General features: G+C 38.4%; 1 protein-coding gene across 1 annotated transcript in view; it reads left to right on the top strand.

The window, feature by feature from the left end:
- Nucleotides 1-24,976, top strand: part of LOC145771805 (uncharacterized) — a 47,056-nt gene that overhangs the window by 3,521 nt on the left and 18,559 nt on the right. Inside the window, exons 2-4 of the mRNA XM_082583535.1 lie at nt 17,815-18,045; nt 19,128-19,403; nt 21,895-22,105. Coding sequence (XP_082439661.1) covers nt 17,815-18,045; nt 19,128-19,403; nt 21,895-22,105 — 718 coding nt within the window. The remainder of the gene's footprint in view (nt 1-17,814; nt 18,046-19,127; nt 19,404-21,894; nt 22,106-24,976) is intronic.

The following is a 24,976-nucleotide window of genomic DNA, read 5'->3' as shown; positions in this document are numbered from 1 at the left end:
AAACTTAAATGTTCAAGAAAAATGCCTTGAGAGAAAGAAATTAAATTGATGACACTATTCAATCTTAGTCTTATTGACTTAAAATTGAATCAAGTATCACAGAACACGACAAAAACCTCTCCAAATTGGATTTATTTCAAATCTGTTGTTTTAGCAAATCAAAAATTAAAGAAGAAATTTTAGTTTACTCAATTTTTTCAAGTCAGCTTTAGTTTAGCGTCTACTTTGGCTCTATAATTTTTGTTCAGCTGATCAAGTGCATCAACCACTTCAACTATTTTTGTTTCTTAAATTCAACCAATTTTCAACGTCAAACAACTGAAAGGTGATGTTAGTTACTGCTGTTTCACCGTTTTTTGATTAGCAACAACAAAGCAAAACGTAATTTTGTTAGTCAACTATACTAGCTCTTTTTACATTGCTTCAACGTTTTCAATTTTTAAGTCACTTTGACCACAGCATGGTGGGCTAACAATACAAAACTTCATGGTTTTATACCTCACCCGGTGGCGCCCCCCCCCCCCCCCTGGTATGGACCTGCCCTGGCCGACTTGGGTCAAGCTCAATAGAATTCGAACAAGAGTCGGCCGCTTCCATTCCAATATGTACATGTTGCACAAATGCCTGCAGTTAGCATGCTTCCTTGATTACTTCTGCACTCCTTTTGTCACGTGTACTCCGCGAGGCAGTACTCTGTTTTATTCGTATCATTTCATTCTGGCAGGCTAGCGAACAACAGCTTCTTTTGTTCTAGTTCTAGTGTTGAGTTTAACAATCTTACGTTGTGTATTTTGTTGCAGAAATTGCGATTCGATCATTTTTCTTTTGTTAATACATTCAAGAAAAATAACCGTCTTTGTTCATGATCGAATCGCAATAGGATAAGGTTAATTTAAAGAAATTTGTGGAATGGTGGTGATAACATGCGCCTTTCCCAACTGTAATTTTGAAACAGCCGACGTGCCCGAAGCGGTTGCTTGTGTGGTGCTGCAAAGTCACACGTACAGTCATGCTGCTACGACGCGCAACGCTCCAGCGCCCGTAAACCTTGGCCCGAAGCTAAATCGACCTACTGTAGATATTGGAGTTTCTCCAGAAGAATGGAGCGTGTTCACCAGAAGATGGAAGGCTTTTAAAGAAGGTTGCAGCATTCCTGATGAAGCAGCGTCAGTCCAGTTATTTCAATGTACCGGCCAAGCCCTAGGGGACAGCCTTCTCCAAGCTGACGCTGAGACAGTGAGCAAACCTGTAGATGAACTTTTGCTTGCAATGCGACAACTGGCCGTTATACCTGTCGCCACAGGGGTGTTACGGTCAGAGTTTATGGCGATGCACCAAATGCGCGACGAAAAATTTCGCGCTTTTGCAGCTCGTGCTCGAGGAAAAGCGGATATATGTGCGTTCACTACGAAATGTTCCTGCGGGCTGAAAGTTAGTTATACAGATCACATGATCCGCGACACACTACTCAGTGGAATTTCGGACAGTGAGATTCGTCGCGAAATGATGGGAATGGACAAAGTATTGTCGATTCCCATCAACGATATCATCGCCCTTGTCGAGATTAAAGAAATGGCTCGCAATGCGGTACCATCTCATGACGTTTCGGCAGTGTCGACGTTCAAGCGCAAGAAAAGCCAAAGCCCTATTCCAAGAGACCGTGGACACATCCAGGCAGCACCTTCCTCTCCCAATTGGTCACAAAAAACTCACTGCCCTAAATGCAATAGATTATTCAATCGTTACAGAGAAGGCCCCAGAGGTTGGAACACTACGCCTTATTCCCTTTGTCTCGAATGCTTTCGGTCATCTCGTCATAAAAACAAATGGGGCGCTCCTCCTAAAGATGCATCAGTCGGAGCACTCTGTGTAGCACCTACTGTACCTCAAATAGGCACATTTGCCTCAACACAAACTGACATCGCAGCCCGAGACCCAATGTTCTCAACAATTCGTGGTCCTCACCACACATTCCAAAAAGGGCATTGGACACCATCCCGCATGCGAGAACATCCCACAGTTCGGGTAGACATATCTATGGATGACTCATGTCATCAAGGCAGGTACACTAGCGTGATAGCACAAGTAACAGCAATCGCAGATACTGGTGCCCAAATAAATGTATGGTCACTGAAGAACTTTGTGCAATCCGGCTTTGGACAAGAGACCCTTGTACCCGCACCAAACCTAATAGCTGCAAATCGCTCTACTATTTCCATTACAGGAGCATTTCGTGCCATCATTCGGGGTACAGCGCACGGCTGCAATGTTGAACGTCGGTGCATGATTTACATCAGTCCAGACGTTGACAAGTTATACTTATCTCATGACACACTATTGCATTTAGGTGCCCTATCCCCGAAGTTCCCAACTCTAGGGGAACATCAGATCAAGCAAGAAATGGCGCACAATCTTATCGAACCAGAAATCAACGTCGTCAGACTTGTCAACGGTGGATGCACAGTACCCAGCAAGCAACTGGAGTCGTGCACTTGCCCTCAACGTGGTGCAGTTCCAGCTCCCCCAACCAAGCTTCCGTTCCCATGCACACCTGAAAACAATGACAAGATGGCAAACTGGCTACTCCAGAGGTACGCCGCATCCACTTTCAACACTTGCCCGCACCGCGCGCTACATTGTATGGCTGGTCCTCCCATAGAAATACATGTTGACCCCAACGCGAAACCAGTGGCCGTTCATACACCAGCGTCTATCCCCTTGCATTGGCAAGAAAAAGTATACGCTGATCTCCTCCGCGACGAGGCTCTGGGAATCCTTGAAAAAGTCCCCCACGGCGAACCCACCACATGGTGTCATCGCATGGTTATCACACGCAAAAATGATGGCTCACCACGCCGTACTGTCGACCTGTCCCCCTTAAACAAATTCTGCCAGAGAGAAACCTTCGCCTCCGAAGCTCCATTCCAGCTGTCCCGTCGTGTCCCCGGAAACACTTGGAAATCGGTGACTGACGCATGGAACGGCTATCACAGTGTTCCACTGCGTCCTTCTGATCGGCATCTCACAACTTTCATCACTCCCTTTGGAAGATGGCGCTACACTAGGGCACCGCAAGGATTCCTATCCTCTGGGGATGGCTACAATCGCCGTTTCAATACCATATTAACCGATTTTGTGCGCAAAGAACGCTGTGTCGACGACACAGTGTTCTATGATAGCCAACTGGAGGAACATTGGTGGCGAACCATAAAATTCCTCACTTTAGTGGGACGGGCGGGCATTGTCCTTAACCCTGACAAGTTTCAATTTGCCCAACGCACCGTAGATTTCGCTGGATTCCGTATCTCAGAAGCAATGGTCGAGCCCCTCCCTAAATACTTGCTCGCCATCCAAGAATTTCCAGTCCCGAATAATATCACAGACATACGCAGCTGGTTCGGATTAATCAACCAAGTAGGAAACTATGCTCAACTGCGTGACCTAATGGCACCGTTCAAGCCGTTCCTTAGCCCAAAGCATAAGTTCGAATGGTCTCAGGAGCTGGATTCCGCATTTGCCGCCTCCAAATCGGCAATCGTTGATGCTATTCGCCATGGGGTAGAAATCTTTGACCCCTGCCGTCGAACATGTTTGCGCCCTGACTGGTCCAACAAAGGCATCGGATATTTCCTTCTCCAAAAACATTGCGTATGTGCTTCCACTATACCGGACTGCTGCTCATCAGGTTGGAAAGTGACTCTTGCAGGATCCCGATTCCTCTCATCGGCCGAACGACGTTATGCTCCCATAGAAGGCGAAGCCCTAGCAGTTGCGTGGGGCCTAGAACAGACAAAGTATTTTACGCAAGGCTGTGATAATTTGGTTATTGTAACGGATCATAAGCCATTGGTAAAAATATTCGGTGACCGTACGTTGGACGAAATCACTAACACTCGCCTGTTTCGTTTAAAACAGCGTACACTAATGTGGCGCTTTGATATCGCACACTTACCTGGCACAACCAACTGCGCAGCCGATGCTGCCTCACGTCACCCAGTATCATGCGATCTCATTGCTGTAGCGTCGTGTGCAGAAAATAATGTAGCAGAAATGGCGCTGGTTACTGCCATACAGGCAGATGCCGCCCATGCCTTTTGCTTGCAATGGCCTGAAATCGTTCGGGAAACAGCCGCCGATCCAAACCTTAGCAAGTTAATGGTAGCTATTGAAACGGGATTCACCTTTCCCAACACCGGCGACATTCGCCCATATCTCCCCTATCGTGACGGGTTCTTTGTTGAAGACGACGTTATTCTATATCATGATCGTATTGTTGTACCACCATCGCTTAGGCCTAGAGTACTCTCAACGTTGCATGCTGGTCATCAAGGTGTGTCTGCCATGGAACGCCGGGCACGTGCTATAGTATTTTGGCCCGGTATGACTAATGATATCCATGCTATTCGTGACTCGTGTACTTCATGTAATCGTAATGCTCCATCTCAAGCAGCTCCTCCCCCGACGCCATGTGATCCCCCAGCTACACCATTTGAGAAAATTTTTGCAGATTATTTTGACTATGGGGGCCGTCACTTTTTGGTCATTGGGGACAGATTCTCTGGGTGGTCGGATGTATTTGCCACGCCATCAGGATCGAGTGCCGCAGGAGCAGCTGCTTTGACTCAACTCTTGCGCTCGTACTTTGCCACGTTTGGTGTTCCTGAGGAAATATCTACAGATGGGGGTCCCGAATTTACGGCTGCCGTTACTGAACTCTTTCTTAAAAATTGGGGTGTGCAGCACCGCATATCGTCATCTTACTTCCCTCAATCTAATGGTCGAGCTGAGGTGGCTGTCAAAACTGTAAAACGCTTGCTCATGACTAATGTGAGCCCAAACGGAGACCTGAACAACGATTCCTTCTTACGTGCATTGTTACAGTTGCGAAACACACCTGATCCTGACTGTGACATCTCTCCAGCAGAGATCGTGTTCGGTCACCCTCTGCGCGACGCATTCGGTTTTGTAAACCGCCTAGTCAAGTTCTCCAATCGTCACATTCGTCGTACATGGCGGGATACATGGAAGGCAAAGGAAGACGCCCTTCGCCTGCGAGCTGGTCGAACCGATAAGGCGCTGTCTCAGCATACTCGTCCTTTACGTACCTTACAATGCGGAAAACGCGTATTTATCCAAAACCAAAACGGCAACTATCCTCGAAAATGGGACAAAGTGGGAATGGTTGTCGAAACGTTGCCGCATGACAAATATGTAGTGAAAGTTGACGGGTCGGGCAGAATCACAAAACGGAATCGACGTTTCTTGCGAGTAATTCCACATACTAAAGCATGTGCCGATCCCATCCCTCCTCAACCAAACATCATTGCTCACCCACAGAGCCTCCCATCATCTTCTTTTGCCCAGCCTCCTGAAACGGACTACTGCCCTCCCCACCCTCCGCATCACGAAATAGGCCCTAGCCCAGAAATTGGAGAATCTCCGATGTTGCTTCTCGATGCAGATCACAGTCCGCCCGCACTCACCTGCCCGACACCAGCCTCAAGCCCGAAGCTTTGTGAGCCACAGCACTCACCTGAACCTCCAAAGCAGCCGCTACCTTTCGATTCAGTGGAACCAACCGAACCTACAAGTGGAGTCCCTCACATTGAAAAATCGCCTGTTTTGCGCCGTTCCACGCGGTCCCGACGGCCGGCATTGGATTTAGACGCATCCTCTGGTCAATGGGTAATCAAGGGGTCGAGCTCGTAAGTCTACAGTTTCGCCTTACGAGCTGGGGGGGATGCACAAATGCCTGCAGTTAGCATGCTTCCTTGATTACTTCTGCACTCCTTTTGTCACGTGTACTCCGCGAGGCAGTACTCTGTTTTATTCGTATCATTTCATTCTGGCAGGCTAGCGAACAACAGCTTCTTTTGTTCTAGTTCTAGTGTTGAGTTTAACAATCTTACGTTGTGTATTTTGTTGCAGAAATTGCGATTCGATCATTTTTCTTTTGTTAATACATTCAAGAAAAATAACCGTCTTTGTTCACATGTGGGCTATGGCTCCCTCATCTGCCTGCGAGTGCGGCCCCGAGGAACAAACTGCTGACCATGTCGTTCTTAAATGTCCCATTTACAAGGCACCAAATGGAATGCATGGCATAGCAGCACTGGACGAAGCTACACTCCCCTGGCTCTCCATCATCTATTCTACCCTAAAATCTAAAAATTTCCTTTCTCACACAAAAGAAGAAGAGCGTAAATAAGACCATCTAGCTGGCTAGGTTGTGGTGCACTGAGCAATAGTCACTTTGCAACATATGCATTTATTGATGTGCAGTTTGGAAAAATTGTCACATCATGGAAGAAAATAGATCAATAGTAATTTAGAAAATAAATTGAGTTTTAAAATCTCATACCAATTTTATCACTTCAACTGTTGGACAAGCTTTGGCGGAGAGTTCGATTTGCGGTACCACAGACAAACAAAACAAAGTAACTTTAACAGGTTTGACATTTTTTTTGTTACACAAAGAAATACAAATTAATTAAAATAAACACAAGCATTTTCGACACGTTCTTGTGTCTTCATCAGTTATACAGTTATAGTGCATAGTCAGATCATCATCATCATCATCATCATAATCCATCGTCGGTTTGTTCTTATATCTATCTTATAATTCTCATTTTTATGTATATTTCAAATTTAAAGTAATTCCTGATGAGGACACAAGGACGTGTCGAAGTCGTTTCATTTTATTTTATTTATGTTAGATTTTTTTGTGTAACAAAAACTGTTAAACCCATTGAAGTTATTTTGATTTGAATGTCTGACTGTTGGATAGGCAAAAACACTGCCTAAGACTTCAATTTACAGCAAATTGAAAACCAGGTTCAATATCTCAGCGAAAGCGATTTCAAACGTTGAACAGTTTCACTTTGTGTTGCTAATATTGCTGCTGAAATGTCTTTGATCACAACTAAACAACAACGTTGTCGATTGAAGAATTTGCACTCAGCATTGCAGACAGCCTGTGTGTACACAAGTATGCCCTTGGTTTAATTAACATTCATATCTAGCAGGCTTACGTCTGATGGATAGCCATGCAAGTGGAATACAATACAATGCAGTATTTTGCGTTGAATTGCCATTCAAGGACGTTGAAAACATGTAAAAATGCATTGTTTAACAATGCAGGTAGCCTACTTAGCAATGTGACATTTAGCGGAATGACGCAATTTGGCCAACCGTGTCTTGCTCATTATTTTCACAATACGCTTGATTGGTTCACAACAGAACTTTGTTTTAATCATTAATAGATTTATCTTCCACCAGTGTCGTTGTATTGAATATCGATACCGCATGAACAAAATATTTTCTGTTTTTTTACTTTATTTTGTAAAACAGTTTACGTCTAAATGCGTCACTAAATATTTAATGTTTTACTAAAAATGTTAAAACTTGTCTCATTATGATAAACGGCTCATTCACTTATCAGTCATCACAACGAATAGGTTACAGGTTTTCTTGCACTGACGCATATACGCAAATCGCATTAAACTGCTGGTATCTACTTTAAGGTCCGAAAAATATTTCCTCCTCAAACATTCCATCTTTATGCCTTTTTGTATGCTGTCTTTTTATTTTAACTGCTTTAAGTTTTAGATTCTTTTTTAGGTACATTGATGGGTACATCGGTACTGCACTTGGTAGTATACATTGTAAAGAGAAAAACAGAAGAATGTAAAAAATCCTCGTTCCAGACTCAATTTTGCACCCAACTTGTGTAAAATGAATTACTATTATCTTCTTTCCCTGCCGTACGTAATTCTCTCCTCTTTGTATCAAGCGTCTTATCTACCTCGGTATTGTCAGCTTTTCTTTTACTCTGCAAGCTTTCCTGGTGAATGAAGATCTCGAATAAACTTGTGAGCAGGACACTTGCTTTCAATTACTATTCGTTTCAATTTGCAAACTCTCTCATCGCAGAGTGAAATCAAAGACTTGGAGACCGTCATGCTTCGTACACAGCATATGTGGTGCTCCAATGACTTTTTATGCTCTGTAAATCTTAAAGCTCGACATTCTATCAACAGTAGCCTACCTAAAGAACTCGTTTAAAAAAAAAGGTAAATTCTCTACAATTAAAACATCGCTGCAAACCACTTTTGACTCATCTTTATTGCGGCAACTGTAAGGCTAAATGCAGTAAGCGGTTAAAAAAATAAAACAATCTGCAGGCTATTTTTTACGTATTTAAAACGATAACTTGACTTAAAGTCAAACCAAGCCAGAGGTTAAATTCACGGTTTTGAACCAACTTTAGCGTGGAACTAACGTTTTTGAACTTAACTACTATACCAACTTCCAGTTTCAATATTCTGTCTAATTTCTTACCGATGAAGCCTACACCCTGTTTGCCTGAAATTAAGGCATCCATTCCATAACACGGCAACCCTCAACTGTATTTGGTCATTCAGAGCAAAATTTAAAACCGACTCATTTCTGCCTAGAACTTTTTTCTCGCATTGGTGTTGCGCTTTTTCTTGTCACGCCGTACTGAAAGAATTCTATAGTTAAAGTGGTGCTGAGAAACAGGCGACAAACCGTTTTATTAATCTTTGTGCCATCTCACTTTGTTCCTATAGCAACCTTCCAGTGTAGTCCGGGAGCATCGCGAATAGGATAGAGCTTCGACCCCAGAAGCTCATATGAAGAAGAGTTCACGTCTACCCCCATGGATCAGCAAGTCTGCTGGGTTTTTGTCCCAACTTGACTGCCCTCTAATAGTTTACCGGTGTCGTCTTAGAGAGCATCAGGATTCACGAACTTAGATAGCAAAAAGTGAACGATATAGATTCTAGGGCTCTGGTGACGCATATAATGAACAAATTAATTAACTTCCAAAACACTGGTTGTCTGATTTCGACAGCCATCGAGCTAATGTCTTTAAAAATGTGATCAAACTTTTTTAATCAATATGACTTTGATTTTTGAATAATAGATTTCCTAGGTTGTTGGGAGCATTCTTGTGTTTGGTTTCATTCAGTCGTGAAACGTATTATACCGGTCCTGGCAACAGAAACTAAAATATTCAAACAAACTTTCCGCTAACACAATCATTGGTTCCCTACGGCAAGCTGCTGGTTATCATTGACATGTCATTCGATATTTGTAATCCAGTAATGCCTGTAATCTGATATGCGTAGGTAAAGAGTGTCATGCTTTTGTAAAATTTAGTGAAACAAAAATTCAGCGACAATTGACGAGAAAACCTGTTGTGGTTTCCAATGAGAGCTTTCGTGGAAATTCTTAATGTTTTGAAAAGCATAATACATTCAAGCAACGTTTATAAAATATACGCATCAAGGTGTTTTTCACCTACCACCATCAACACTCTTTATTGATGACGTACTGCGGCTTATCTTCATGACAATTGTCTATGTACACAATTTCCGATATAACTTACAGTATATAGTGTACGACTCTAAATTTACACGGTACATTTTTTTATCTTTAATTTTTTCAAAGGTTTTACAAACGTGCTAATTTGTTTTAATTAAATAAATTATTTCGATCTGTACTTCGTTTTGTCTCTTCTTTCTGTTTCTAGACCTCTGCTATGTTTGACATGTTTTGTTTTTGCTGTGATGGTCAGAAATAAAAACAGCTGAACTGAACATTTTGGTAGTAAGTAGTTCAACAATGAAATCTTGTGCATGTGATGAGGCGTGAAATTCTACACTTATGTGAACGTCGCAACTCAAACAACTCATGAAACGGCTTTGCGTCACTTGCAATGTCATAATGGTTCTTGTGTATTGACTGTTACATGACAAGAGAGTGGGCCAACGTTGAATTACGTAATAATAAAATTATTTTTAACTTCATGCACACTCGCAACACAAAAGTGGCGACACAAATTGCTCTGCGAAGGCTAAATGAAATGCATGTAGACTAAGCTGTAATGGGATCTCCCACTTACCCTGATTCAACAATCTGCCTCACATGGAAAATGATGCTTTATTTCATAACAATTGATTCAACAACTAACTAGACAGACCAGGCTGGATTTAGATTTCTTCGGAAAAAGAATAAGGCTACTGCTAGAAGACGACGTAGGCTACTGTGACGAAATAAAAGAGACCATCTGAACTCGATCTTGCTGACAAAGCGGTGCAGCTTTTTGCGTCTGAACTTCGACAAAATGATTTGTAATCAAGCAAAAAGTCAAAGGAGAAAATCTCACTTGCTGAAGATAATTGACAAAGATAGCATCTGGCTGTGTGTGGGCTGTGCAGTGTGCATAGGTGAGTTTATGAACTCGGACAAGATGCTACAACTAATTCCTGTTGCAGCCAATTTGCTCTCAAATGACAATGTTAGTCATACAAAAATTTATATCGGTTTGCAAACTGCAAAATCGTTTGATTGATAAGAACAACTGCTACAAAATGAATAAAAATTGCAGCCAAATTCTTCTTGAGATTAAACTAAACTTGATAATATCTTAAAAAAAGTAAAGTTTATTTCATTCAATATAAAGTTTAATTTATAGAAAAAAAGTCTACAGAATATAGGTAAATTGCACAATTTGATACTCCTGAAAGCAATCCTGTGACACTATAATGAACAGTGCGTAATATACTTATGGCGTCACAGTTAATATAGCGCTTTACGATCAGTGGCCACCAAGCTTTTTTGATGCAGCCACGAAACGTTTCAAACTTTCATATAAACATCAGTCAAGTCTATTCTGGTCGTTCATCATCACACACTTGCGTATCGGGCTTCTCAAAGTAAAATATTGGTACTCAGAGTAAAGCACAACATCTTCAAAACAATTGGTAAGCACACTCGGTGAGGTAAAAAACAAATAGAGGTTCAAAATATGTTCAAAAATTTTCTGTGCTTAGCGAATTATTTTACCAATTGAAACATTACTTTGGTATTCATGTCCTCGTTGCAATTTTAGGAAAATTTAGAACAAGAACTGAACTGAACTGAAGATGATAAAACAGATATTACTTTATGGGTTTTACAAGAGAAACTTTTTGGCATCTTTTGCACTGATGCAGGAGATTTTGGATAGCCTATACTTTTGAAATTGACTGATTTCTTAAAGTGTTTATCCTTCTTACCGTTATTGCTTTAGCTTCATAATTTTGTGATAGGCCAATAAGACAAAGCAGCGTGCACATTCTGATGCCAATTCCAATACTGGTTATGCGAAGGTAGCAGAGCAAAAAAATCTTACTTCTCTTAAAGATTTAGTGGAAAAATTAAATTTCTTATCACAAGATACTAATGGGCTAACCATTTAGTAATCGCATAGATTTCCAACTGAAAGGCAATTTGCGGACCTATTTTGAAGCTTATCTCATTTTAGGCCCTTTGATATATTTTGATATCAGTGTTTTTTTCTTACCGCAATAAATTCCATAAAATTGAACACAAGAATCAACTTTGCAATAAAAAATAACTCACAGGAAACAAAAAAAAAAATTAATTTGGTATTTCACTTTCAAATGAATAGAAAAAGTAAGTAAGAATGATTTGTTAACTTTTGTTACGTCACGCTTTGTTGAATAAATATCCCATTTAAGAAACTTTAGTAAGTTGTCACGGTTTTCAGACAATTTATTACTGAAGTGTGAATTCATTTCGTTCACTAACCCTAAAATTATCCCAGTATAAGTAATAAAATGCTTCGTCCGTGTTTTCAACGTTGTTATTATAGCTTAACAGGGCTGCCAATTCCAAAACCAAATGTTTAATATTTCTCACCTGCAACGACATTGATTAATAAAGACGTGAAAAGATTAATTGCTTTCATAAGGTTTGTAATAAATTGATAAGATATTAACACCACCAAGCCAAGGTTATGTAAATAAATGCATAGTTTGTTGTGACAACTTGCAACAGTCGAATGATTGGCTATAAACTTGTGAATTAATTGCTTCGGGCGACTAAAAGACAGGGAGATTGTTCAGATGATGGCGCAAAATCTGTCATGACATGAAAATATCTTGTTTTGGACATAAATGACTTTTTAATATCCCCTTGCTTAAATTTTTGTGCGTTGATGTTGTTGCTTCAATCTTATTGATATAATTTTCATTTCAAAAGCATCAGCAACCTTAAATACGTTTAAAAACTGTTAATAAAACTTAGATTATTTTAACAACAACTTAATTTTACCACCCACTAAATTATTTTGTAATTATTTTAATTCTTCAATTTCCCTTTAGCGTTAGGTGGCGCTAAAGATAAACGACAAAGCAGTTAGGCATATATTTCTAAAACAACAATAATAGAGTAAGCGATGCAATAATGATTTAATCAAGATTCTTCATCTACAACAAATCTTTTTTGTGTTGTTTTCAATTTCAAAGCCATCTCTCGTGTTTTATGACGTCGTTTTATTAACAAAAAATCTCGTACCTCGCCATTGCTGCATGACAATTGCAATGTTACACAACAAATATTGCAAGGATGCAAAAACACCGGAAAGCTTATTAAAACCCCCAAGGCAACTCGGTTGCTCAGACTGATATATTTCTTGTTGAAGACCAACAGTTTTCAATATTGTTCCATTTCTATAACCATAGCTAGCTATGCGAGACACTCGTCACTGGTTTTGCATTTTGACAGTTGAAATGTAATCGCTATCTTGTTTAATGTCATTGGTAGGCTACTTGGTAGGATCACGGACATGAAATTGGAGTCGAAAAAATTTCTTACACTTTTGAAACCGGAATCGGTTGTTCCCAATCAAATATTCAATTTACGACTTCGATGTATTTATGGTTAAAGTGCTCTGTCACTTGTAATGGGCTTACCGACCAACCGCTTAATGTGGCTCAGAGTAGGACTTGGAAAGGATTTTGGTGACGTTCAGTTAAATATTAGTGCTATTAAATATTAAATATTAGTGCTTGCATTTATTGCACTGAATATGAAGACAGTATAGTTTTCGAAATGTTTGTTTGCTGAACATGAGTTTAGCATCTACATTTTGGGTTCTTCATTTTGTGGTTAGATTAACCCGGTGTTAGAACCATTTTGCTCCTAAATTTTAGTGTCGTTTTTAAACATATTAGAGTCGGACGTCTCTATCAACTCTGCTGCACTTCATTACAGGACTGTGAAATATTGGAATTTGGAAATAAAAATCGTGTTTTGAATTAGAATTTGAAAAGAATTTTGATGTTTTGAAGTCGATTGTTCAAATTCTGGTTTAAAATCTTGTATTTTTAACCAAATTATTTTCTCCAGGTGTCAGTGAAAAATTGTGACGCAGCAAAGAGGCACAAAGTTGCTGTTTGATGTGATAAATAGATTAGACTTGTATCTTGCCTCAACAGAAGTTAGCCTATTAAAAATCAGGTTAAGTGACCAATAAAATAATTAGATCAATAATTCAATAAGACCGTACGACTCATCTAAGTTGATTAAAGAAACTCTAAAGTTCAATTGCTGCATATAAAAATAACTGCATCAATGCATTTGCAACAAAAATTTTAAAATGCTCCATCTAGCGATGAACTATATTTATCTTCCTTCCCGCAAGTTTTTCGTTTTTCAAGCAAAGAAGTTGCAAGGGAGAGTTTATTGGCGTAAGCAAGTTAAATCAAATTTTAATTTGCAATTCCAAGAATTTCTCTTGCCCAAAGGCAAAGCAACATGGCAATCAAGAAATGCAATAACAGTGTGGTTTCAAAGTCAACGGATTAAAAAAAACATGGAAAAAGATGTATCTTTTGAAGCAGTAAATTTGAAGTTATTCGTTCAATTATTTTTATTTCAGACCATCAAAATTAACAAATACTTGCTAGAGCATGGAAGAGAATTAGAAAAGGTAGAAACGACAAAACACCAATGATCAAACGTGTCAGAGAACCAAATAAAAGATTAAGTAAAAATGCAATAAATAAAATGATTTAGTCTAATTTCAACACCTCTTGCTGCACTGATGCTTATCATGTCTTTTATAGTGTTGCACCTTTGCAATAAAATCTTTATTCTCTCGATAGGCTCATTTATACAACTGTAAACAGAATAACCAAAGTAAGCGGGTCTTTTTGCAACTTGATACTTTCTAGGCCCCAGTTGCATCTACTGCACACTAGAAGCATAGGCTACCACACTGCCACAGTACCACAAAATCAAAACTAAATATTAGTATAAGCTTACAACTTTTATTGCTGCTAGATTATATTTTTCTTGCTTATCGTTTTTTTTGTATCACCAATCAACTCATCAATTATATTTTTCTACATGTTTGAAATCATTTCCTGAGTACATGCTTTTGCGACACGGTTCAAGTGGAGAAAAAGAACCGTTCGACACAAAGACAAGAACCGTTTGTGCGCTTGAGTACAACATAATGAAAGCAGGAAGTCACAAATAAATAAAATAATTTTTGTCTTTGTTAAGACTGGAGTTAAATTACGAAATAAAAGAAAACAGAAAAGAAAACCAAGCAGTAATCATTAGTTAAACTGGTCATTTTTTTGTCTACTTTCATGCATTTTATTCAGCGCCTTGCCAAATTTACAGCGGCATGCTTTTTAGAGGTGTCGAACTGGTGCCTTTGCGAGCGTCGCACCAAGGCATTCACCACTTAGCTATGCAGCCGATGTGAATGTCAGCTAATACACGGATTATCCATGTTCAACTTGAATACTTTAGAAAAAAACGTCCCTAACCCAAGGTTTCCTACAAAAGCATTTAACCAAAACATTTTCTACTTTGCAATAGTTTGTGATCAGTAGGCGGCAATGCTGTTAAAATATGAAAACCGTGAAACTAAGTTTTTTTAATTGCAAAATATACCAACTTTGCTTAGCCTACTCGAAACTAACTTGTCGCCAACTCGAGCATGGCATTCGTTTCATGTTTTTGATAAGGTGCATTCCAAACGTGAAGAGCTCACACAGAGTTCGCATCGTAGGTCGAGTAGGTTAGGCGGAACTTCAGTCATTCCTGTCGTTTGGTTTCGAGTTGTTTAGCTTCAAAAGTAGCATTTGCTAACTTAAATTAGGCAATATTGTTGCCTGTAAGTTTATTAAAAGCTGATTTTTTTCGTCTCTTTAGATTTTCTGGTACGACAAAGAAAAAAAAATATTTGGTCTGTTTTTGTGTTTTCATATGGCAAGGAGAAGGTTTGTCATTGCGTGAAGTTGTAGGACATTTTGTCTGACTCTCTTTAGGAGCTTTTCTTCAGAACAAAATCAGCCTAAATGTGGTGAGGTATTTAAAGTAGAAGAAAAGAAGAAAAGTAATTTTGGCTAATAACTTGAACTAAATTCAGACCAACGAAGAGTCGTCAAGTATAGACGATTTTTTTTTATTTGAATTTTTTCTTTCCATCTATAAATATTTTACTTTTAAGTTGACTTTGTTCTGACCACAAGCTCTTGAAGAGAGTTAGACGAAAAGTTATGCTTACAGTAGGTGTTAAGCTACTCTGCTTTGACCTAGACCAGAATTATCAAATATATGTTATTTGAAAACTAAGCAAAAGTTTAAAGTTTAATCCATTTCAATCAAACCAGGACTGATAGGCTACATCACCACATTAATAATGTGATTAATGTGGTTCAGGAAGATGCTATCTGATAAACAACATTAGATCTTTTTATATCTTTGTAACCGATAATTCTTTAATGAGAACCCAGTCAAGAGGCATGCAAGAGCTTTGATATGGGATTCCAGAGGTTGTTGCTTTATGATCTAGGCCAGATAATTGCTTAGGGCCGAACATTCCAGAGAGCAGCAAGTTGAAGAAATTGCTACATGTTTCTTATTACAGTGCATGGGCAATTGTGCGTGAGAACAATTGGAACAGTTTGTTTGAATTGAAATACTAAATCGAAATTATTTGTATTATTTTAATGACAGATACTTCTGTAATTTATGTTGCATTGATATATCTAACGTAAATACATTACTCCTAACGTATAAGGCTCTTGACATGATCATACTGACGATGCTGTGATAGCGAAATCGATTTATGATAAAGAAAATAAGGCTGGTAGGCTACACTGTTTGTTGCATTGAGTAATATAAGGCTTATAGTGTTGATACGAGACAGTCAACTGCTTCAAGTGAACAGTTTGCTGGGTTGGTTCACAAAAACAGAAAAGTTTTACCCCTAACGTAATGTAATAATATTAGCTAGCTCCCTACCTTTGCGTTTTTCTCTTCCTCACATTCCTATCTTCTGCTCTCTTCTTTATTTTACTATAACTAATCTTTTCATTGAAAACATTTAAACGTTCATTCTGTTTCTTCCTCTTTGAGTTCTACCTTCAAAAAGTCTTAGACTAGATCTTTTAGTTTACCTCTAAGCAAAGAAGCGTGCCCGTTCCATTGATGCTGGTGCCTTCTTCTTATCGCATCCATTAAATGTCTCCTTTCTGATCATTTAATTATAAGAATCAGTCAATGAAGTGGTTTCCCAATGCTGCGGTTGGCACACATTGGAAGATTTGGGCTCTGGCCGCTTGTCAAGATTTTACCTCAGCAAATCGTTTATGATTGGATGAAGATTATTCCCCTATTGCTTACGCATGTTAAATTATCACTCTAGTTTATCATGGTCACTGTTTAAAATCGACCATTTGATCATAGTTGAAAGCTTGTCAGACCCTGCCATTCCCCGCCAGAGTGCATGGTCCTTAAAAAATTGCAATTAAGAGCAGTCCCAATTTCCCCAAAGCCCTAGCATCCTTAAACCAAAGTGCCTGGAACATGTTGTACGAAGAGATGAAGACTAGGTTGGAAAAAGAATCGGGCGACGAAAGTTGGGAAACGAAAGCAAAGAAAGCTGAACAAATGATGGCGAGACTGGAAGGCAAAAACTTAACAATTGGAGGGAAAAAACATATTGCTGACAGAGTGGTGTGGAGGACTGCAACCTGCAGCGGTTACCCCACAAGTGGGGAATAAATCTTGAAAAAGAAGGAATTTTACACTGATTACAGTCTGCATTCTTTAGCGACTGTGTTACCGAGAAAGAAAACTATTGAAAAACAATGTTTTATATTTGACGCATGCAATACAATGTGATGAAAAAACGAGCTACAAGTAGTGTTTGTTTGTTTATCTTTATCCTGCATTGCGGGAAAGCGGACTTGAGCGCTATGCATCGGTGTACGCCTTCCGACATACACCTGACCCACGCTGCAGCCGACTGCAATGTCTGTTTCCGGTTGTCTACTTTACTTATGACTTAAATTTTGTACTACCCATTACTCGAAATCGATCACTAGGTAGAGGCAATTATCGTAAAGTTTCTTGCCCAGAGAAACAACAGCAAGTGCGGGTGGCTGGAGTGGAACATGCAGGCTCTCGATTGCGAGCCCAACGCGCTAACCACTCGGCCACGGCTGCCGACAAGGTCAATTCTTTTTGTAAATTGTACATGGAATACAGAGCAATTTTTTTTATTCAGACGTATTGTTATCATTTTAGGAAAAAAATAAATACCACAGTACATAGCAAGTAAGGAACATTAGTTCAAGTTGTATCTGATAGTCTGTTTTTCATATAAATATACTGAGCGGCATGGGTTACTGGATGCTTATGGCTTTCATTCTTTTTGTTTGTTCAAGCAAAGGTGAGTTATTTGATAAACAAGCTTCTCTCGTCTTTAACTCCATTTTGTGAAAGCAAATACTAGAAAAACACTTCTATATGTATCGTTTTTTTAAACTTACCTGTTAATAAAAATGCTTAAAAATACTTTTTTATGATCAAAAACTTTGCTGTGATGTTACTAAAATGAGAATTAATGTAAGGTGTTGTAAAAGTGTAACTTCAAAACTTGAAGCCTTTGCAACAATATTGTTTATCACTTTGTAGCAAACGAGAATTCAAATTGTGACAAGTGGACGTGTGAATACGGAGCTGAGTGTAGAAACGTGTCTAAAAACACGCAAAAGTGTGTTTGTCCAAAATTCCAATGCTCTGATGCCGAACGAACACTGCCAGTATGCGTCACAGGCGGCGTGACGTATTCCAACTTGTGTGACGTCAAGAAGGAAGCTTGCAAGAGGCAGGAGTTTATTGGAATAGATCATCTGGGAAAATGTGGTAGGGCAAAGTTGACATTTCGCAACAACAATGAAAAAACTTTTTTGTCAGTATAAATTCGAACATATTGTACTCTTTACTTGTTTTACTGATTTTAGTTTACTTTTTACTCAAACGAGTGTGTTTAAAATCTCACTAGATAGAAACGAAGCTTTGCATTAAGAAACATAATTCGTACAAAAACAAGATCAAAGCAAAATCTTACTTTGAAGTTTTTCTTCTGTACACACCTTCATAGTTAAAACACGTCATATTTCATATTTCAAGATTCTTTTGCATTCCATTTCACTTTCATCAGATGAACGTTGCAACCAGTGCTAGTAACGATAATTGTCCTGATGAACATCCAAACTTTTCAGTATTCAATCCATTATACTTGCAAAATCACAGAAAGAGAAAAGTCTTCGCATTTCGAAATGAAACCAAATCTAAAATTTTCGTTGGAAACGAAACAAATTTTCATTTCTTTTTAAAATAATGACATTGGTTTTGGTTGGAATATCAGTTACTAGAACAAGCTGATAGATCACCGGTGCAAAAACATGCAGTGAATGTTTGCAGTTTTTGCAACATTTCGATTCACATGGGAAACATTATCCCGATTTTAATTGTTACTCGATTACGTTGCGATACAAGTAGTTGCAGGTCACAAAACTGGCTGTTTGACATTGATTCAACATCGAACCTTCTGCTAATTGTCAGCCGTAAATGACTTCATAATCACCAGGACAAGCAAACTCAAGATAACAGATTGTGTAGCAGTCACTCAGATGGAAAAAAACGGCTGTTTTTGCATTGATTCAACGCTTTCAAACGTCAATACAATCTCTTAAATTTTGCTAGCTTGGTTCCATGCTTTGAAAGGAAAACTTTTGATCTTTCGATGCATGGAAGGACGTAAGTCACGTGACCGACACAGAGCCAAGGCTAATGACCCCATCGAAGATATCAACGTAAAATGTAATTGTTGTAATTGCCCTGATTGTTACGATTTCTCTAAAAATTTACAAAATTACCAAGTATTATTACTAACAATACGTCTTTAAAAAGTTATACTAGTGGTATATGTTTTTTTCTGGCAGGACCCCAAATATGCACCACCAAGTGGGATTGCTTGTTCGGGGGAGAGTGTTTGAGAGGGGAGTGCGTTTGTGTAAAATGCAGGGATGTTATGGATAGACGAATCTATTACCAGAGGAACCATGGCGACTTTCCAGGGGCGAACAGGGCGTGGAAGAGAACCTCTGTGTGTGGGTCTGATGGAATCACATACGATTCAGAATGCCATTTAAATTATCACGCCTGCAAAGCAAGAAGGTTGACAGTAATACAAAGAAGAGGTCTCTGCCCACAAGACAGTAAGAGCAAAAGTTGATTATTATTAATAAAAAAAATCGTAAGTCTGTTTTATTTTAGGCTTTAATTAATACGTGACCTCACATACACAGCAACTTAGAGAACTAAAATAGACTACCAGAAATATAGGCCAATAATTACTGCATATTCGGTTCAAAACTAGGGATGAAGTAACTTCAACAACAATGGGTTGGATCTTACGATTGCCAACACTTGTGCAGCAGTGGCCGACAGGTTAGCGCGTTTGGCTCGCAGTCGACAGCCTGCATGTTCGACTCCAGCCACCCGCACTTGCTGTTGTTTCTCTGGGCAAGAAACTTTACGATAATTGCCTCTACCCAGTGATCGATTTCGAGTAATGGCTAGTACCAAATTTAAGTCATAAGTGGAGTAGGAAACAGACATTGCCGTCGGCTGCAGCGTGGGTCAGGTGTACGTCGGAAGGCATACACCGATGCATAGCGCTCAGGTCCGCTTTCCCGCAATGCTATGCATAGCGCTCAGGTCCGCTTACCTGCAGGATAAAGATATGACAAAAAAATGATATAACCAGACTTTATTTCGTTTAACTTAATAATACAAATTAGCAAAGTAAACGATCGGGCCACAATTCAAGTCCAACGTAAACAAACAAAGTAGCCAAACTAACCATTTACCCAAACAACAGATGTAAATTTAGATTGTGGTTAACAATTAAGATTTTCATCAGCAGTAAATCCCAATGCCATTTGATCATCATGTCGGCTTCAGACATTAGTAGCTAAACCAGAGTTTTCATTTAGCGTCACAACACCCATTCTGAGCTTGTTATTACGATTACTTAAATTTTGAAAGTCATAGATTACAATCACGTGACAATGCATTAAATTATAATTACAGGTGTACTAGTGTGTATGAAATCGTTTACTATTATACGATAAATTGGCCTTCGGTTTCAAACGACTACGATTAATCTCGTGTGTGGTCTAGATCTACGACCAGAAGTTTTCGAATTAATATTCACCAGTCCGTTTATAACTTAGTTAATTTAATTACAATTTAAAAAAACTAACTTTTGAGGCTATTTTGGTCTTTCGATTCATTATGAGTTTGAGGTCAAAGTTTATCAGCTGATAGCAACTCTGAATGTACAAGGTTTTTCTGCTCATAGGTTTCTGTATAAGAATAGAGAAGAATCACTTTAGGAGAAAATATTCATGTTTGTGCAATGCCACTTACCTGTACATTTTGTTGTCGCGAATTTCATAACTTTTTTCCAGCATCTGTCAGTTTTGATGTCTTTGGTGAGAAGAAAAGTTTGCTTACTATTGCTATGGAATGGTCATTTTTGTATTTACAACCGCTCGTAATTTTAGAAATATGTTTTGTCGAGTTTACTGGGACTGTTGAAAATAAATATGTTTTGTAATAAAGCAAAATTTCACTTTACACAAATTATTTCTCTTGATTTCGATTCATTTCTGTTCTAACCGCTCATCTTGCAATGCAATTTCATGACATTTCGTCAATCCTAATTTGTTTCAAACACATCTAGTGTTTGCATTTTTATCTCAATGTATTTTTTAATCCAAAATTCACAAGCTTTGAGCGCACACAAAGACTTCTTAAACATGGATAACCTTTTTCATTACATTCATAAACGTGCTTAGGCTATAAAACAAAACTTTAGCTCATTAAATACAATTCAGTTTAAACAACTGTTGATTGGCGATGTGTATATAATGGATTATTGGAAACGTTGTGTCAACGTCACTTAGCATTAAATTTATACAAATAAATTAAACGCAGTGACATTCATGAAGGTTTGCTGTGGCAACCCCTTGTTACAACACCTGGCTTATGAAGACGCAGTGACAAGTTCCATAAATTGTCAGCAATCCAAGTAGATTTCACTTCATTTACCAAATATTATATCACAGCTGAGTCTGGAATGTATTTAAGGTTCTTAGCTTGCTTCCAGCGGCTTCTCTTTTGATGTGCATAACTGAACGTGTGTCGTATTGTGATTTATCAATTGTAGCCTTTAGTTGGTCTATGGCGCTGTATGGTGTAATAAACCATCAAGGATAATTTGCAACCAGACCGTGACATAATCACGCTGAAAGCAATAGCCGGTCTCTAAAATAAAAAGATTCTAAAACAACGCTATTTGGCGAAGGCCAAGGATGTTTGAAATTGGGATTTTTTTCAAGAAAAAAATTGTCACAAAGGCTTCCTGTCGAAACGAAATATTCTTGTTTCAAACACCATAATCCTAGATAACTGGAAATGGAACTTTGTTTCGAACTTACAACGAAACCAAATTGTTTTTTAGAAAGCGAAAGGAAACCAAGAGAAAAAACATTTTGTACCAAAATATTTCAAAATTTTAAACATTTTTGATGCAACAACCCGACACAATTACTACATTTTAATACTTTAAATTATGTCATTTATGATTAGATTTTGTATAATTTACATTTGTATCGTTTTCGTTTATTTGTTTACAAATAGAAGTTCGATTGCATCAGAGAATCAACTCAGCACCAACTCTCGATGTGGTGCAAAGATCCCTGGTGGCAGACGGACAAGCAAATTGTTCGGTGTTGGAGTTCTCTCAATGTGTATCTATGAATCATCCTCGTTTGAAGTATATGGGAAGATATGCACAAATTGCAGGGAAGACAAGCGCAAATGCACCCGTGTATAAGCTGGTTAGACCGGGGTAAGTGCTACGCAGGCATATCATCCCGACATTTACATCTCCACATAATGTATGAAGTTTTAAAGGGGGAAGACAAACTTTTTGAACTAACAAGCATATAAAAGTGACAAAAGTTACTAGAAAATGAAACATTTTTATAAAAAAATATATTGTGGTCATAAATTGCATGAAAGATTTATAGACAGTGACGTAAATCCAAAGTTTTAATCAGAGAGAGAGAGAGTAAACGCAGATGAAAGGAGCCCACGTCCATTCCATTCCAATTTTTTTTTTTGAATCGAAACGTAAACGATATAAACCAGTAATAACCAGTAGGTCATATTGTGTAAGATTAGACTACCATACTCGGCTTGCATTGACGATATTTTGGTAGATTTCAGCAACTGGTTTACTCAATTAGATAGATCTTGTATTGAAACCAAGAAACTGTGATATAACACTCGACGTTGCATATAATGTCTTACGTAGACGACGAAATGAGCTTATTCAACCCAATAAATCACCCGTATTGAGGGTACGTTCACTCGTTCAGTGGTTACTGGGGTAGTAGAGCGTTCGATATAACTTGACAATTTTTATCAAGAGTAGCCCAATGCTACTTTATAGTCTGACCAAGGTTTAAGGTAGCTGAGACTTTTGTTGATGAAATGTAAACTATCATGGTCTTTGCGTATGTCACTGTACTTTTAGATTGAATTATGAGATATGTGAATATGAAAAGCATGATGGTAGACCTAAACGGAAAGGCAGTGCCGGTCTTTGGGGTGTGCGAACCGTGCGATCGCACAGGGCCCGCAAATTAGGGGGCCCGCAATTTACTCAGAAAATGCAGTAATTTTTGTCATTTCCAATGGAAAAAATTTAATTCGATTCACAAGCAAGTACCGGTATCCTTGAAGTCAGTTGCGGCTTTAGGGTGAGGCAAGTAATGAGATTGTCGCGTCGGGCCACCTTTACAAGCTTACATGCTTTTAGGCCACCCACGACATTTCACCATGTGCCAAATAGTTAACATTGCAGTGTGACAACATAATTTCATTTTGTGGCAATCGCGTTTAAATAGAATACATGTTACTTTCAATACAAACCCATCGCTATTATGCCATATATTTGTAGTTTTAAAACTAAACATTTAAAGGGCCCGGATTTTTTAAACGCCATGTATCAAATTGCTTAATATTCTATAAATTCAGGAAACTTCACTCTTGTGAAAATTTAAATGCATGTTACTTCCAGTATTAAACTATCATTATTATGCCCTATGCATGTAATTTTTAAAATCTACTATTGAGGGGCCCAGTTTTTTTCAAAACGCCATGTACCAAATGTGTAACATTGCTCAGTGACAACATAAACCAAAAATTTCACTCTTGTAGCAACTGTATTTAGACATATGTTACTTCCAGTACTGAAATGTCATTGTTATTCCATAGCTTCAAAAATAACATTTAAGGGGCCCGGATCTTTTCAAATTGTTTCAAGTTGATTACTCTGTAGTACCCAACCTAAACAATTTTTAAATCTTAATACACTTGTTATTGTATTTAGATACAGTTTGTGCAGTAGGCTACATTTTACACTTATTCATTGTTTGGATTTTTTTCACTGAATGGTAATATAATCCTTTGATTGATTGATGATATATCAATGTAATTTTTGTACCAGCAAAGGTTGTTGAGCTCAACAATAGAGTACCATTAGTGATTTATCCATTAGCTATACCTAATCATTGTAAAAGTGGAGCAAAGAAAAAAAAGCAATTTTTAAGAAAAAAAAGCAAGTTCAATGCTTTGCAATTATGCAAAGCATTCTTCAATTTCTAAGTTTTTAAAATATAAGCTTACTAGTTGCAGTAATGACACTGGTCAGTGAGTCTACTTCTTTGACAACATCTTAAATGATGTCACTACTGGTGGTAACAGATTAACTCTACTAAATTCTGAGGTCAGCTTTGCCTTATTCAAACTCCAGCTGCTTCCTATAATGTTAAATCAATAGCAAAAATGCTTGATTTCCTCTAAGTGTGATGTGCTGGCTAACTTTTACCCAAATGACCTGAACACCAAGTCTTTGCTCGAAAAGCTATTATATAGTGTGCTTATAAAATGTAACTATTATTTAACTTATTGAGATATACATCTCAATGTGCTTTTTCCCTTGGATTGAGTAGCTGTATTTATTTTTCAATATTTGTATAACATGAGGTATTTCACCGCAAAGTATTAAGATGCATGGTGTACGTACTTGATGCATGATGTCTTCAATGATAACACCTTCACTCGTCTTCAAAATTTCCCCTTGTTGCATGTTGTGGCTTAGTTTCATGATATACGAATCCATTTCTAGCCTGCTTGATTATGTTTTAACTTGCATTTGCAGGAATGAGGCAAACAATTTAAATAAATGCTGCTCTGCCACTGTTTTACAGTATATAGAAAATGACTCTGACAGAGTATATTGCCCATCTTCAGTTGCAAGGTTACTTTGAGTTTGACAGCCAGCAGTTTTAGTAAAAACTTTTTCTAAAGTGAACCTGCTGGACATTTTGCAAGCATTTCAGACAACTTCAATCTACCTACTTCTGAGTTCAGATAGATTCCGACAATTTAAGCATAATAAGGAGTCCTTGTTGCACAGGTACATTTGGTTGGGTTTGTGTCTTTTGCATTGTTATAGTTCATGCTTAAATATTCCCATAAGACAACATGCACACATTTCTTGGAAGTTGAGCATTGTGTTTTTGATGTATTTTCATTCATGCTTTCTATCCATCTTTATGCAACCAAGTAAAAGTAAACCGATTTTTTTAAAACAAATTGGATCAGTAGCGTAGCCAAGTGGGGGTTTGGGGGTTACAACCCCTTCCCCCCT

The sequence above is a fragment of the Aplidium turbinatum genome, chromosome 6 (assembly GCF_918807975.1).
Source record: "Aplidium turbinatum chromosome 6, kaAplTurb1.1, whole genome shotgun sequence".
Lineage (NCBI taxonomy): Eukaryota > Metazoa > Chordata > Ascidiacea > Aplousobranchia > Polyclinidae > Aplidium > Aplidium turbinatum.
Note: the sequence above shows the minus strand (reverse complement) of the source record. Positions and strands in the feature narration are given on the sequence as shown.